Here is a 15,574-nt window from a genome sequence, read left to right as displayed (position 1 = left end):
GTTTACAAAGCTTGCCTGTGTTGAGCAAACTCCATGTGACCTGGAATAGCCTATACTGTGCACCAGCCAGAGCCTTGGCAGAGGGAATGTTTAGCTCAATATACCCTGTCTGGCAGGGCAGACTTGTGGCAGCTGAGAGGGGAGTGCTAAAGGCAGCCTTGTTTGCCACAGCCTTGGTGCAAGCCCCTTCACTGAGCTGCAGGGCTCAGAGCCATGATGGGCCATTTGGCTGTGCCCCACCCTGGGAGGCCAAGACTGGTATTTCACCTTATAATGGTGGTACATAGAGAAGTGGAGACCAGGGCATTGTGGGATGGGACAACAGACTGTGTTGGATATGCTGCCTCAAGACACTCGAAATGTTCAGTGCCTAAAGACCCATCTCGCTGGAGGGAAGTTGATAAGGCTGAATGCTGGCGTGGCCAACTCAGGGGTCTTGATTGGCAGAGGGGACCCAGACATACTGTGGTGTGTAGTAGTCAGCATATTGAGCTGGTGCTAAATTGCAAGTTAGGGGCAAGAGGAGACTTGGATGCACCCATGCAAACCAGGTGTGTTAGCAGAGTGCAGCATCCTGTCTTCTCCTGGGTAACTCTGTTCCCCTGCCCACATGGCAAGACCCAGTTGCCCTTGAAGAGCTTTCAAGGGAGGGTGAGGTGGTGACACCATCCAGACTTCTGGATGGAATCCAGTCCCACTATATCTATACAAGGTGCTGTCACAGCTGTGCCCTCCCTCTGGCACTGCTTCAGTGACAGCAGCTGGCATAGTGGTGCTGACTTCACCACACATCTTAGTGAGATAGGGGCATATGTTCCTGGGGTCTACAAGTGGGTTGGCCTGTCCACACACTTCCATTCAGCCCTCTGTCCATGCATGTCCATGCTGGCCTACTGGGCTGGCTCTTCTCTGGTAGCCAAGGGGCTTGCTGTCTTCTGTCCTGTCTTTGCACTGCTGCTCTTTCCACATAACCAGGCCAGTTTGGAGAGAAGGCCTAGGAGAAAGACAACTGAGCACTCTCAGAGCGTCCTTGGCAGAGTCCCTGTGCCTCAATRTCTCTGCTCTGCAGCAGCACTCCATTTCTTGGTGTGGCCCCAGGACAGAAGCAGCAGTGCAGTGATTTCCATGTCACCAGTATTGCCCTACTCTGCTGACCTCCAGGATGTGGCAGTGGTCTAATTAGTGCTCTTCCATTGCTAGAGCTCTGTGTTGTCTTGTCCTTGCATTGAGGACATCTCACTGGGGCTGGAAAGGCATCAACCCCATTTAAATCTGGGTCAATTCAATATGATCTAGGACAAGTAGGAGAAAAACAGGCTTGGGAATAAGGGGAGGAACAGGATGAATCCTATCAGCAGGCAGACCTGGTGCTCAAGATGTGTGGCTTTCTCCCTACCCTGGACCCTGAGCTCTAGGGTTGGTCTGAGGTGCCAGTGTTTAGGGGCTGGGCTGTCAGGGCAGGATCCATTCTGTGGCAGAGCCATTGGGAGACATGATCCTCCATGAGGAAGTCAACACAGAATGCACAGGATTTTAGCTGTGTCATCCATTAAGATGGCAGTCTGGATTCACACCAGGACTGTCTGTCCCTGTAGCTGGGTATATTAGGAGACTCSTTCTCTGGTGAGGCTGGAAGCTGGTAGAGATGAAGGTGGCAGGTCTGATCCTACACTTTGCTCCTGTGGTCTTCCTKTTCAGGAGTGGAGAGAGCATGCTCTGTGTGCCTTCCACAGCCAGGATCTGGAAGTGGGAGGGAAGGTAGCTTGGCCCATGGTTAGAACATTGGGCTGGAAGCAAGGATGCCTGAGTTCTGGTTCTGTTTGTGCCACCGACTGACCCCACAACCTTGGGTATGTCCCAGAGACGCTTTCCTCATCTTCCTGAGGTCTACAGGTGGTAGACCCCCTACTCATCTGTACGTAGGTGAGTGCTGTACAACATGTCTGGAGTCCTTGGGTAGAGCCAAAGCCCAGGGGCTTGTGGTAGCCTGAGGAAAAGCGTGGGGCGACATTCCTGCTACACATTTCATTCTGTGACCTGAGGGAGAGGCAGGAGAGACTGGGCATGAGTATGCTGTGTCCCTGCAGGAGGTGTGCACAGTCAGGAGGACAAGCAGCTCCAGGTCCCTGATCTTGAGGGGCTGGTCCCATCAGACTCAGGACAAGGGGAGCACAAACTGCATCCACACATCTGCACACAGCAGGCAGGGCTGGGAAAGGGACTTAGTTGTCCTGCTCACAGCTGTCCCTGCGCTCAGCTGTATTGTGCCTCCTGGGGAAGAGGCTAGTGAGACTGACAGGAGCAAAGGAGTGGCAAATGCCCATCCAAACCCCCAGGGATGCACATCCAAACCCCCAGGTGCTTGACACACTGGCAGCCTGCAGAGCAGGCAGGGGCACCCAGACCCTGACCCAGGGTGGCCATAGCCCCAGCAGTAATAGACCAATAGCTGTGGCTGTGGCAGTCTCCTCCTGGAGAGGGCTGGCGGGGGAGGCGCTCCTGGCGATTTGTGCTCGCTCTGCCCGTGGTTTCCTGATGAAATCACATGGCTCTCGCTGTTTCCATGGAGAGGGCCAGGGTGGGCGCTGCCGAGTGCCTGTAAGAATTCCCTGTTTGCTTCCGTCCATGGGAGTGGAACAAAGGGGATGCACCAAACCAGGCCCGCTTTCGCTGTGCACGCCATCTCCCACGTCTCCCAGGACATGTGAGTGCCCCCAGCCCTTTTACATCCTGGACAGCCCTGCCTGCCCTGGGAAGCTGCTGGTCATGGGGAAGAGAGGGAAGAGGGGCTGCTGGCTCAGCATGGTTGCCCTGCATTCCCTTTCTGGAGGGCCCAGGAGGGTGTGTACCTCGCAAGGCAGTGTCCTGGGCCTCAGACAATGTCCTCTGCAAGCCTGCAGCTGCTTGATCTTCAGCYCACTGACAGGGTGGGCTCTTTGCCGTTCCTAGCAAGGGCACTCAAAGCTATGGTTGGGCAGCTCAGTTGTGACAAAACCCAGCCACGCCGGGGAGCAGGGGTATGCTGTAAGCCTGTCCCCAGGCCAGTTGTGCTGTCTATGCTGCCCGATGGGTGGGGACAGGGACAGGGCTGGGGGGGGGCGCTCCTCCATCCTATTGTTCTGCAGTTTGGATGGGTGCTGCTGGACATTGCAATCAGCTGAGGTTGCGGACAGAGATACCTAGACAGGATCTGTCTGGCTGCAGGATAGGGGTTGGCCCCCTGCCGCTATTCCATCAATTCTAGCCCTTTCTGGAGCTGGTGTCTGGGGTGCCTGGGCTGAGCTGGGTGTGGGTCCCTTGATTGCTGGGCTGGAGGCCACTTTGCATGTCAGCCCCTGTGTTTTGGGTGATGGTGGTACTTGTTTTCTTCTACAGAGAGCCTGACGATTTTAACCTATCAATGCCCAACCCTGTCCCTTTTGGGTCAGGGAAATCCTACCTGTGTTGGGCAGAGGTGCTGAGATCTCCCAGCCTTGCTCTAGGACGACAGAAGACAAATGGGAAGCCGAGTGTGTCCATATAGGGCTCTCCCCAAGTGTTCGCAGGAGTCAGCAGCTCCAACCCCAGCTGCCCTCAAACTCTGAGAGGTGTTGCTGAGGCAGGAGCAATCAGCCCTGTGCCTGCCCCAGAGCAGGGGCTGCACCCATCTGCCTCCACTGCCACAGCTGCTATCCACTGCTTCAGAGCAGGACACCTGGGGTGGGAGTAGGCTCCTGAGGGTCCTAGGTGCACAGCCACATCAGCTGGGTACTTCCTTCTGCTTGGCTATGGGGCAGTGGAGGAAAAAATGCTTGGAGGAATTAATGGGAYAGATCTTGCTTTGTTGCTGGCCTGATCCTCCTATCTCCCAGCCCTTTAGAGCCTGCCAAGAAATCATTTAAAAGCAYAATTAACTCTTTCTCTGCTGCACTTTGGGGCCTAGCTGTGCCCTATCCTAGTCCAGGAGACCAGTCCATGACACCCCCAACACCAGCAAACAGGCCTAGTGAATTTTACCCTTGTCAGAGCCCCTACTAGAGACTGCGCAAGGTAGAAATCTTGACATTCTTATAAATCCCTTGCTAGCTGAGGACCTATTACCTAGCTAGTGGCTGAGAGACAGCCTTGCTGCATTGGTCCCCTGGCATGTTCCCTGGGAATGGCTGGGGGATAACACGGGTTATGACAACAGCACTGCACAAAATTGTGCAGCACAGGGGTTGTTGCTGGCTGTGTTGGCTGGTCTCAGCCCAGTGAGTATCCTGATGGTTTGCTGTGTCCCCTGCATTCGGAGGAGCTCTGCAGAGGGATAGTCTGCTTAGAGGACATGACTCAATGGGGCTGACAGAGCAGCGAGCACTATGAGAGTCAGCCCCAGGTTGTGGCAGTGCAGGGCATGCCATTGTGGGGAGGGGGGCGAGTTGCTAGGATATTCTTCAGGATGGATGGGTGCTAGAGAGTAGGCTTGCCTCTTCCGCACATTCGGTGTTGCTCTGATGGGTAGCYTTTCTCCCAGGGGTATCCAGGCCTGTCAGGCAGCTGCTGGGGTGTGTTGGTGCTACTCCCTTCTTGAACCAGGAAGGTACCCGTCCACTGTGTCCAGATACAGCCAGCAGCTGAGTGCTGACCTATGATAGGTCTTAGGAGGCTGGAAGCAGCCCTGGGAATGCAGTTACTTCTTTCCAAACCCTGGCCAGTGTTCTTGCTCTGCCCAGGAATTTGTGGCTTCAGTGGCCATGGCAAGGCTCCTGGGATGCCCAGGGAGAGGAGCCCCAGGCTGCATCCCAATTCAGGCTGGCAGTTGTCCAATACCTGCTGTTACCCTACAAGGAGTTGAGCAAGGACCTGAGGACTTGCAAGCAGTGACATGTGGCTCCTGGGTCATTTGTCCTTGCTGTGCTCCTGATAGGGGTCCAGGGACCCTTTTCTTCCTGGTATCTGTAGGGGAGGCTGGAGGCTTAGATGGGCCCTCAGCTGCTGGTGAGCTCCCATAGGGGCTGTAGGAAAGCTTTGTGTCCAGGAGTGCATGGGCAAGAGAAGTGCTCTCTGATGTCCTCAGAGATGTCCATGTGGGGGGCTCCAGTCTGTACTGTCAGCAGAAGCTATGGTGGGCATATTGGAGCTCTAGCTGTRGTCTGAGGTTGCTCTGACTTGGAGAATGAGGCCAGGGACATCAGAGGACAGTCACAGGCAGGGAGCTGGTGCTTTAGAGGCAGGGCAGCTGCGCAAAGTACCTGCGCTCCCAAAGAAGACACAGGCTGCAGAGCCAGGTTAGGCTTTATGTGAGTCAAAACCATCACCAGCCTGGAGCAAGGCAGTACAGGGCTGCTTCCACTGCCCCTGCCTCCCTGGCTTGTGCTTTGGGGCTATTTATAGGGCTGCCATTTATATCTGTTCTATTTCTGCCCTGCTGTCGTATCAGGAAGATGCAAGGAAGTGACGGGGAAGGTCTTGAGTCTGCTGCAGCCTCAGCGCCCAGCTGGGCTGCCTGACCTCCTGAGCCACAACAGCTGTGCCAGTTCCTAACCCACCTTCCTCCTGCTCCATAACGCCCCAAAGCCTTGTGCTGTGGGCAGAGGAGCGGCATCTGCCAGGTCCTGCCAGCACCACTCCTCCCTGAGCAGCTCAGGGAGACCAGCAGCCCACATCAGAAAAAGACTGGCATTGGACTTGGCAGCTGCCCCGCAGTGCTGGGCAGCACCCACATGCTGGTGGCTGAGCCTGGAGTGGGACAAGAGGAGAGTCCAGCAGACATGAAGTGTCCTCCCTCACTGAAAGGAGGCTCCCCTTGGTGTGAGTGTCAATCTCACCACGGGTAGAGCCTCACTTGACACAAGGACTAATTCTTCTCCAGCCCCTGGGGCATAGAGCTGTAGATATGTGACACGTGACTCTGCATATGATCTGTGGCGTCAGGCTGCTGTGATATCTTGACATTGGACTCTGGTTGCTGTTTCTGCATTAAGTTAGAGGTGTTAATTGCCTTGCACTGTGGTTAGGAAGGCAGTCTGCAACCCCAGGGGCTGGGACCAGGCTCTCCCAGGCCAGGACTGGCCTTTCCTACCCTATACAGAGACTGTTGCCTGCCCACAACTGTCACTCCCTCATTTGACATGGCTCCCCTTTGAGTCATGGCAATGCTTTTTGTGGCAGAAATGTCACCTCCTGTTCACCTCTGGGTCACCCCTATGACCATTAGCTCTTTTGCCCCTCAACAGGCCAGTGCCTAAGCACTAACACTCATCTCCCTCCTCTTTTGGACATCAGTGACTTCTGCCCCAGCCTTACTGTGCATAGACCAGGCTGTGGGGTGCCCGCTGTAGGACAGTTCAGACTAGTGTGTGCCCTTTATTGCTGAGTTTCCAGCTGTGGTGATGCTTCCAACCATGTGAGGGCAGACAGGCAGGTGGGTATCTGCATCTGAGGAGTGCTCAGCAAGGAGCATGCTAAAATAGCTATTTGATCACCTTGATTTTTGTCTAATTAGCGCTTGTGCCCCTGGGGAACACATTCCTGGGGCAGGTGGCTTCCCAAGTGGCTGAATGATGCAGGCCGGGCACAGCCTCAGAGCTTGGCTCCTCCTTGGCATGCCACAAGGGTCCCAGGGCCAGCAGGGAGGAATCAGGGCAGTAAGGGAACCTCTCTGGTGTTCAGTGCTGCCAGAGCATGAGGTCTCTGGGCAGCTACTCCTGTTTCCCACAGGGGACAGGAAAGTGGGAATGTATTCTGTGGCATCTTGATATTCCTTCTGTCTGCTCGAATTGACTGGCCATGGCTGTACCTTCACCAGTGATGCATATATCCGAACATGGCTGCCCACAGAGGAGTTTGTTTGAGTGTTCAGCTATTGGGATTTTTCTGCTGCAACTTAACYTTGCATCTGGGATGAGAAGTGATTTGGTGTGGAAGAGTAATGTTTGGAAAAAGGTCTTCAGAGGGATCCTGRCCAAAGCTACCCCTCTGCCCTCCCAAATACAGGTTTAGCTGTAGAGAACATGACGTTTTAAGGAAAAAGATCTTATCAGAGATAAGAAGAATAAATTTGCTTGTGACTCTTGCTATGGCCTCTGCTTCAGAGCATGTGGCAGAGCAGGATGGGGAGAATGTGGCAGAGCCCAGCAGCTTTCCCCACTGTGTTTAGGCATGAGCCAGTGTCTAAATAGCTCCTCAGTTCAGCTACAGGACCATTTTAGGGGTTCTCAGCTCTCCTTCAATTCCAGGGGGAATGAAAGGCCATTTCTGGGGACTCCCAGGTCTATCCATTTGCTTGGCCCTACCTAGCTTGCCTGGAGAAGGACAGAGTTTGGAAGGGCTCTGCTCCCTTGTTTCAGGGCATTGTTACTTGGTCAGGGTTTTGGAAGTGAAGCCCCTGTCCTCTATAGCTGAGAGGGAATCTTCACCCTGCAGCAGGGCTGGGAACATGGCAGGACTGTCTACCTGAGTCTGTGGATAGGCAGTGCGAGGCATGCCTTTGCTATCAGAGTGATGCCAGGCTTAGCTTTTTGGGAATGGGGGAGACTTGGGGTAGCTCTCCCTGGGGAAAGGAGCACATGATAGAGAAACCTTGTAGAAAGTGTTTTTCAGGCATTAGACTCAAATCCCTGCTGTGTTGGAGTGGTGGAGGCAATTGTTCTGACTGGCTCAGACCCAGGGTGGTGGGCATCTAGGGAAGCTTCTTGAGCTTAAAGAGGATGGTCTTCACCCTCCCTGCATGCATGGCTGCCCCCTTACCAGCACCTGCTCTCCACATCCGGGTGGGCAAGGCAGGCTCTGCAGGCACATATTCTTTTAATTCAATTACTCTRCAGGCTTTCCTAGCAGTGCTGCTGGCTCAGCTCATGCCATTTGCTTGTGCTCTTCTGGCAAAGTGTCCCTACTGCTGGCAAGTCCTACTGCCCACTGTATCTTGTGCCAGGCAAAGCATCTCAAGATACGCTGAGCAGCGCTCTGAGGCTACATGCTCAGGGGTCCTCTGAGGGCTTTTGAATGCACATCCCCACATTCGCCAGTGAGTGATGCCCAGGATGGTACAGTGCTGTGCAGAAGACCTTGCCTTCTGTGCTCGGGGTATGAGCTTCCCCACAGCCCTAAGCAGAGCCTTTTCAGGGCTCTAGGGCAAGGAGAGGCAGGGTCTCTGCAAACACTGCAGCATGGCTGCCACTGCCAGCTTCTCATCTGTAAGGCCTGGACCTCTTTTCACTCTGCGTGGCACTGGGGAGCACCTCTGCCTGTGTGCCCAGCAGCTTTAGTGTAGAATTCTTGTTAAATTTTAATGAGAACAAACAAGCTGGCATGGGACATAACTGCAGGCATGCTGCCTGGACACGAACTGGGCACTGGCTCCACATCACTGACAGCAGCTCTGGTGTGGTGGGGCATTCYGGAAGGCTGGCTGGTTTCACTTGCATCTACAGCCTCAGCAGAACCATGGTTTCCCTGTTCCCAGAACTGGTGCTGATGCTGGAGTGGCACAGGCTTCTCTGGTGCCAACTCTGCAGCCAGCAAATGCCAGCATGAAGAGTGCTGTTTTGCTTCCCAGTGCCACTGTGTGCTGCTCCATCACTTGTGCCTGATGTGATGAGCCACAGCCAATGCATTTGCAAAAGGCTGGGTTACACAGTGCTAAGGGAAAGGGGTGCAGGCACCACTGCATGTCCCCATCTTGCACACAGAGTGAAGCAAAGCTGGGGCAGTGCAAGAAGGGCTACTTCGGCCAGTGATGCAGGCCTTGGGTGAGCTCTGCTCCCCRTACTGGGTCCGTCCTCAACCGCAAGAGCTGGGGGCAGAAGGAGGTCCATTAGCAGACTGACAGGGTTGAGAATGCTGCAGCTGAAGAGGGGGAGCCCCAATTCAAAGAGCTGGGTAAGCAGTCTTGCAGCTTTTGGGGGACAGGCTGCAGGGTGTGGAGAGCTGACTGRTAAAACTCATCCACAGCAGCAAAGAGGATGTGACTCTACCCATCAGGCAGGAGAGCTCCTGGGATACGTCCCCTCCAGGCAAGGTTGGGGGGGGCCTACTGCCTGTGCATGGCTTTGACARTGAGGAGGAGATGGAGCCCTGTGCAGTTCTTTTTGGGCCATGCTGGGCTGCTGGCTATGTGCTATGTGTCCAACACTGGCCTGCCACTGGAGTAGATGCTGCAGGCAGCCAGGCTGCAAGCCACATCACAGCTGTGGCTTCCCCATTCCCATCCCAGCACTCAGTCGCACCCTCCTGGCAAGTTTCCCTCAGGTCTTCCAAAGATGGGCTTGCCAGTCCATACCATCAGGTATCCTTGCAAGGAAGGAAAGGGGCTTCCAAAGATGAAGCCCTCAGCCAGGCACCCTCCATAGCAAGTGCTGTGACTTTTCCCAGGCTGCCAGCTGCTGCTCTGGGCCAGGAGGATGCCATTGGGCTTGGCACTCTTTGGTGGCAGCAGTGCTGCCCCGGGCTCACCAAACCCAGTTGAGGCAGGGTACGTGGCTGTGCATGTACATGTGTGTGCTTGGGGAGCCATGCCACTGCGCAAGATTCTGGCATTCTGCATTATGCTGGTGCCCTTCTGCCCACAGATTAGCAGGGAGTGGGCCAGTTCTAGCCTGAACAGGCAGCCATGCAATTGGCTCATCTTCAAGGAAGGAGGTTAACTGTGCCCCGGAGAACCTCATCTCTGGAGGTAGACCGTTAATACTGTGCCCCAATGTTTTTCCTCCTAGACCTTGCACTACCTCACTTAAAAGCAGCAGCAAACAGGAAAGGAGCCTGAGAGGGAGGTGTCTCTTCCTGCTGTGATGACGGCAGCCATTCCCAGGCTAGAGAGGGCTAGGCTGCTCCAGCTTTTTCTTTTGGAGCCAGGGCTAAGGCCTAAAGAAAGCTGAGGCTGTGGGGATAGCCATACCTAGGCACTTGGGGGCCTGGGCCTGCACAGGGACCTGTAGTGCAGGAGCCACATCTCTGTCACAGAGTCATCTCTGGCTGCAGATGTTCCCTGTTGCTTTGGGACTCTCTGTACTTTCCGCCAAGCATAGGGCTGGGAGATRACAGTTGCCACCGGGATTAGCATGTAGGGCACAATTGCCTGTCTGCAGCRGCCCTGCTGCAGGGTCAGTGTGTGGGGATTGGGCACTCTGCCTAGTGTGGGAAGGTGTCTGTCTCACTCTCCCTGGGACCCCTCTCCAGCTTGCTCCCCACCTCTGTCGTGACAGGCCCAGGCCTCAGCCCTCCTCTGGAGGATCTGCCCCATAGATCTCTCCTGCCCCAAATGCTGCTGGCTGGGGTTCCTGGAACTGACTGCTCCTCTGCTGGAGGTCCTGTGGACACTCCACACAAAGTTGCACTGTTGCTATCTGCCTGTGTCCCAAACAGGGACAGGGACTCAGGTTTATCTTCCCCTTCAGTTCAATAACACTGAAAAGCTGTGCAAGGGAGTTTTCCCTGTCCTTAGGCCTTGCCTGCCCCTTGGAAGCTGGACACCCATGGGGAATGGGGCATCTTCCGTGGAAAGCTGGTCATGGTCTGACTGGCTCATCAGTCATGCCCTGCTGGTTTTGTTAAGGCCAGACTCCTACGCCTACTGAACAGGCAGGAAAGAAAACCCTCTTTGTTAAAGATTCAACAACCATCCCTTTTGCTTCCCACATGAGAATCACACCCATCATCTTTTCAGAGTCCTGCAAGAAATTCTGCACTGAAACCAGCCTCCCAAGGACTCTGGAGGGATGACATGAGCTAGGAAGATCTGAACAAGGAAGTCCTTTTTCCTAAGTGGCTGCTAGATACAGTAGTGAAATAATGGGATACTCCATGGGCATGCTGTGGGATTCCCAATGCCAACACCTGTTGTGCAGCCTGTAGCAAAGCAGAGTGTTCTTTTTTATACATTAAAAAAGGGAAAAAAGAGAAAAAGGCAGTCCAGAAGAGAGAGTAGAGAGGTCTGTTCAGACTGCTCTCCATCTCCAGCAATGGTTGTGAGCCCTGACTGCCTGGGCAGAAGTCTGCTCTGCCCCATGGGTTGGTGCTTACCTGGTGTGGAGCTGAGTCCATGGAGCCAGGAGTGCGGGGCCATGACTGGAACATCTCCACCCCCCCACCCACCCCAACAGAGACTGGCTCCAGCTGTAGGCTGGTGGCTTGTTTAGAGGGCAGTGTTTGCTCTTTCTTGCTCCTGGCCTGCTCTGGTTGCTACAGACAAGGGCTCCACTGGGGAGAGCAGTCTCACAGGAGTCTGGCACGAGGCTGGCATGATGGGCTGGCGGCATATTGGCTGTTCACGTTGGCATGACGCAGCCCTGGTCAGAGCTGATGGGGGAAGGCTGTGGGGCCTGTCACAGTCTGTAGATCACAACATGGGTCACATTCAAGGCCAGTAGGAGCAGCAGGGCTGGCAGTAGTTGCGCTGGTGGGATTTAGGACTTGCTGTGCCATGCTGCAGCTTGGAGCCCGAGTGAAGCACCTGGCACACTTGGCTCTGCAGTATTTTTTTCCCCATGATTTGGACATTTGTGCTCCTGTACTACATGTGGGTAGGATCCCTGGCTCCCTGCAGGTGAGCCTCGGTTTCCATGTTTAGGCAGTGGGGTGGAGGTGCCTGGAGGGAAGGGCAGAAGACAGAATGCTCTAAGCCATGCCGTGAGCCTGGCTGGAGGAAGCTGTGCTGAGGTGGAAAACACACCATAGCCTTATAGGAAGGGGCAATTGGAGGAGAGCTGCCAGGAGTGGCAGGGGCCCGCCCTGTTCCTGGTGTAGTCAGTGCTGCTGGGGCCCCTTCCCTCCAGAAGGGACAGCTGTCCTCCCTTCCTCAGGCTTTGACTCAGGGCTGAGGATGTGGCTCTGGGCAGTGATGTCAGCCTTCAGGCAGGGGAAGTGTGGGAGGAGACTCCCTACCCTGGCCTGGCCTGCTGCACATGAGACGGCATGAGAGAGAGACGGCGGCAGCTGCCCACCGTGCCCAGGACACCAGCCCCAGCCAGAGGGGAACACACAGCCCACTATGAACAGCAAACACAAAGGTACTGAGCGCCAGCAGTGCGGGCCCCTCTGCTCACATTCCTCTGCTGCTCCTTCCACTTTGCTGCGTTTTCTCCCAGCTGAAAAGTCACCTGGTGGGGTCTGGGAGGTCGTGTACGGTCCTTCTGCACACTGAAATGTGGCTCAGAGCCCAGAGGCTTGGGATTTTAGCTGCAGAGCCTGAATRAGGTGAGAGGGACATGACTCAGGGCTTGTTTTCTGTTTTTCTTCCTGGCCAGGAGACACTGGGAACGGGCTCAGGGAGTGCAGAGCACCAGCATGAGCTGATCCACATCCCAGGGAGGAAATGGGAGTCTGTGGGGACACAGGTTCCTTCCCCAGGGCCCTGGCAAATTCAGACTCTCAATTTTGTAAATCCATACTGATGTGTAGAGATGTGCTTGGGAACATGTGTGTCCCCACTGCTTGGCTAGAACAGACAACGATATTTTGGGGAACTCCGACTGTTTGAGATTTACAGGGTGATGCAGGCTGTCTTGGGCAAGGAGCAGGAGGCTGGGCACTCAGTTTTTCACTGGGGGGTCTTCTTTGGGTGCGTGACTTCACTTGCTGTGTTCCAGGGAGAAGAGGTCTCCCTATCAGAGGCACCAGGGATGGGCATCTGTGGCCTGCAAGTGGCATTGAGAGGAGGTTGTCACTGTGGCATGCAGAGATGTGGTACTAGGAGACAGGAGGGTGCGCACGTACCTACTAGAGAGGTGCTGGAATTTGTACGCATAGGTGGAAGTGGATACTGGCTAGGACTGAGCATAGAGTGGATTTCCAGCAAGAGCCCTGTGCCAGGCTACACAGCCTGGCACAGACACATTAGCTCCTCATGAGCACTGGGACAGCCTTCCCTCTCTGGCGAGGGTAGCAGACCTCCGGGGCAGTCTAGGGCCTGACACCTGCCCAGCCTTGCCGTCACAAACATTGGGACACAGGCTCTGCATTTTGAGCTAGGACAGGGGCACGTGACACCCTGGGGCTCCAGGGCAACGCACCCTTGGATACCATAGCAATACATCTTTCCTTGACAAATTATTTTTTTCCCTCTCACACTCCAAGGCTCTTCTGCTACAAACCGTTCCATACTGATAATGAGAATAAACCGAGCCCAGATGCTGCATCAGGTGTCCCTGGCAGTGCGGCTCCAGGGAAAGTGGGCAGGGTTGGGGTGTCCTAGGGCTGCTCTCCTACACGTGAGAACCAAATTCCACTGGCAGGATTTTCAGGGGAGCTGCTGATACCTGACAGAGCACCCTGGAGACAAGCAGGTTGGCAGGGGGTGGCATTTGGAACCTTCTCAGAGTTAGGCTAACCCCACTGGGATACTTCCAGAGACACTTGGGAACCAGAGCCACAAGTGGTCTGCTGGACACCCCTGAGGAGATTCTCAGTCTCTGCAGGAGTAAGAGTCCCCTCCTGTAGGGTGGGAAGGTGAACTACAGCCTATAGGCCCCCAAGGGGCTGGGGTTCCTGGCTGGATGCTTGGTTTGTGCCCCTGTCAGTGGGTTACCAATCTTTCTCTGAGGGATCCAGCCTACTGAATGCAGCCACCTTCACTGTGGCCACAATGGTCCTGGGCCAGTTCTTATGAGCTGTCCTAGAAAATAGGTCATACTCAACTCAGCTGGGCATAGAGGAACTACCCCAGCCCTCCACAGTGGCCTCCTCCCTGGCTACCAGTTTGGAGCTTGCATTCCCTGCTGGCAGCAGGCTGGGAGCCCCTGGGTACCCTGGGCCAGGCTGCAGGGTGATATCCAGTGGACAGCCGGGGCTGGGTGATGGGGTGGGAGCCAACAGGCATGTGAGGCTGGGCAGCTGGGTGGGAGCTTGCAAGCCCCTCTGCAGAGTGTGCTATGACTGTCTCCTTGTGTGTTGTCCTGCCCTGCCCTTCCTCGGGGATACTCCAAGGGGTAAATAAGCACTTCCTCCAATTCTTCCCACTTGGAGCTCCTTCCCTTTCCTGCCGCCCTCCCACTCAGTGCAAGGAGCCAGCCGGCATCTTGCGGGTGTGAGGGTGGACACCTCCGCCATRCCTCCTAGCACTGCCAGTACTTCACAGGCTGATGTGAGGCTGAGAGGCTGAGGGAGCCTGGCAGGGGCTGTCTGGCAGTACAGGTTGGCCAGCTCCTTAGGACTGTGGCTTTGGGCTGCAGGTATCAATGTCACCAGCCCTCATCACAGAGCAGCCAGACCAGCATCTGCTGATCTCAGAGGGGGGTTACAGGCCTTGTCACCGGGAGTTTCTTTCCCTAGGGAGTCATGGGGAGCTGTGATGAGGTTCAAGGTTTTTGACTCATCCCACTCCAAAAATTATCCTGTCCTTGACTTGTATCATGGCTCAGCTGGGAGCAGGCAGGGAAGGGGCCTTGCTTCCCGGAGGAGAGGCAGAGCGTGGAGGAGGTCAGGGAAGAGGCAGCTCCCAGGCCCTCTGTGACCAGGCAGCTCAGTGCTAATCCTTGGATGCTCCCATCCTGTGTGCCGGCTGAGCTGGGGAGAGGAGGAGGAGGGAGAACTGCTCCAGCCCATGCACAGCACCAGCCAAGCGTTGTCCTGGGGCCGGAAGAGGCTGGCGGGGGGCTGGGGCGTGCATGTGGGTTAAGCCAGCAGAGATACAGCTGTACAAACAAGGATGCTGCAGCTCGGGTAGGAGGAAGAGTGCCAAATGCTTGAGCCGGACAGCTCTTCCTCGAAAGGTTTTCAATGTGGTTCAGCCTGGTAGCAAAGGCAAACCCACCAAAAGGTGCAGAGGGTAGCACTGCTGGCTCAGGGCAAGAGGATTTCTTGTTTGCTACAGCCACCTGACCTGGCCTGATACCTCACACATGACTGAGCCTTGAGCAGGACTGGCCCGCCCCAGGTACAGTGCCAGCGCCATTGTGCCCTCAGGAGGGGACAAATTTGTGCTCAGGGAGGTGACTGCAAGCAAGTCACCATCTGCCATCAGCATGGAGACTGCGGCTGAGCTCTGCCAGCCCCTTTTGGAGAAACCCCTCACGTGGCTGCCTGTAGCACCCCTTGTTGCTGCTCTTTTCTGTTCCTTGGGGATCAGGGCATAGGGTGCTGGAGGGTCCTTGTTGGGCACCTCTTGGTGTTTCTGGCCTCAAATGCACCTGTGACATTTCTGGACATGCTGATCAGAGCACAGCTCTCATGGCTGCAGGGCTGGGGGTATAGAAGGAGCCTGTTTGGGCTCTCAGGGCGTCTCCGGCTCCTGCAGTGTTGATAAACCCGAAAGAGCGACCTGAGGCTGGTGTCTGAGTGTCAAACAGAAATCAGCTGGGACCAACCCAGCCGGTTGGACTGTCCCCCCTCCCATACTSTGTGTGTGTGTGTAAAGGAAGCTGGTAACAGCATTCTTGGTATTCGAATCATCTTGAGAGCACCAAGCACRGGAGAGAAGAACCTGGCATCCAGGCTGGAGAGCCCACAGGGTGAACTTCAGCACTCCCTGCGAAGACGTCTGCTCAGCTGGTAACATCTGGTTTCTCTTGGCTGCTGTTGTGGGCAGGATTGGCAGGAGCAGGGCAGACAGACAGACAATCAGACGAGCAGGCTCCAGGGCTGTGTTCCCCCTGCTGTGTCCCTGGAGGGCTGCAGGCAG

General features: G+C 55.4%; 1 protein-coding gene across 5 annotated transcripts in view; it reads left to right on the top strand.

The window, feature by feature from the left end:
* Positions 1 to 15,574, top strand: part of RIPOR1 (RHO family interacting cell polarization regulator 1) — a 37,596-nt gene that overhangs the window by 3,836 nt on the left and 18,186 nt on the right. Inside the window, exon 1 of one of the 5 annotated variants that reach the window (XM_085319168.1) lies at positions 2,559 to 2,704. The exons of 2 other annotated variants lie outside the window; for them this stretch is intronic. In XM_085319168.1, coding sequence (XP_085175294.1) covers positions 2,626 to 2,704 — 79 coding nt within the window. In that variant the 5' untranslated portion in view covers positions 2,559 to 2,625. Of the gene's footprint in view, positions 1 to 2,558; positions 2,705 to 11,682; positions 11,967 to 15,574 lie in introns of those variants that run through there. 2 more of the 5 variants (XM_085319165.1, XM_085319164.1) reach the window with 2 other exon arrangements.

This window comes from Rhea americana, unplaced genomic scaffold, assembly GCF_003343005.1.
Source record: "Rhea americana isolate MKP2758 unplaced genomic scaffold, rheAme1 scaffold_572, whole genome shotgun sequence".
Taxonomy (NCBI): Eukaryota; Metazoa; Chordata; class Aves; order Rheiformes; family Rheidae; genus Rhea; species Rhea americana.
This window is presented reverse-complemented; position numbering and strand designations above follow the sequence as displayed.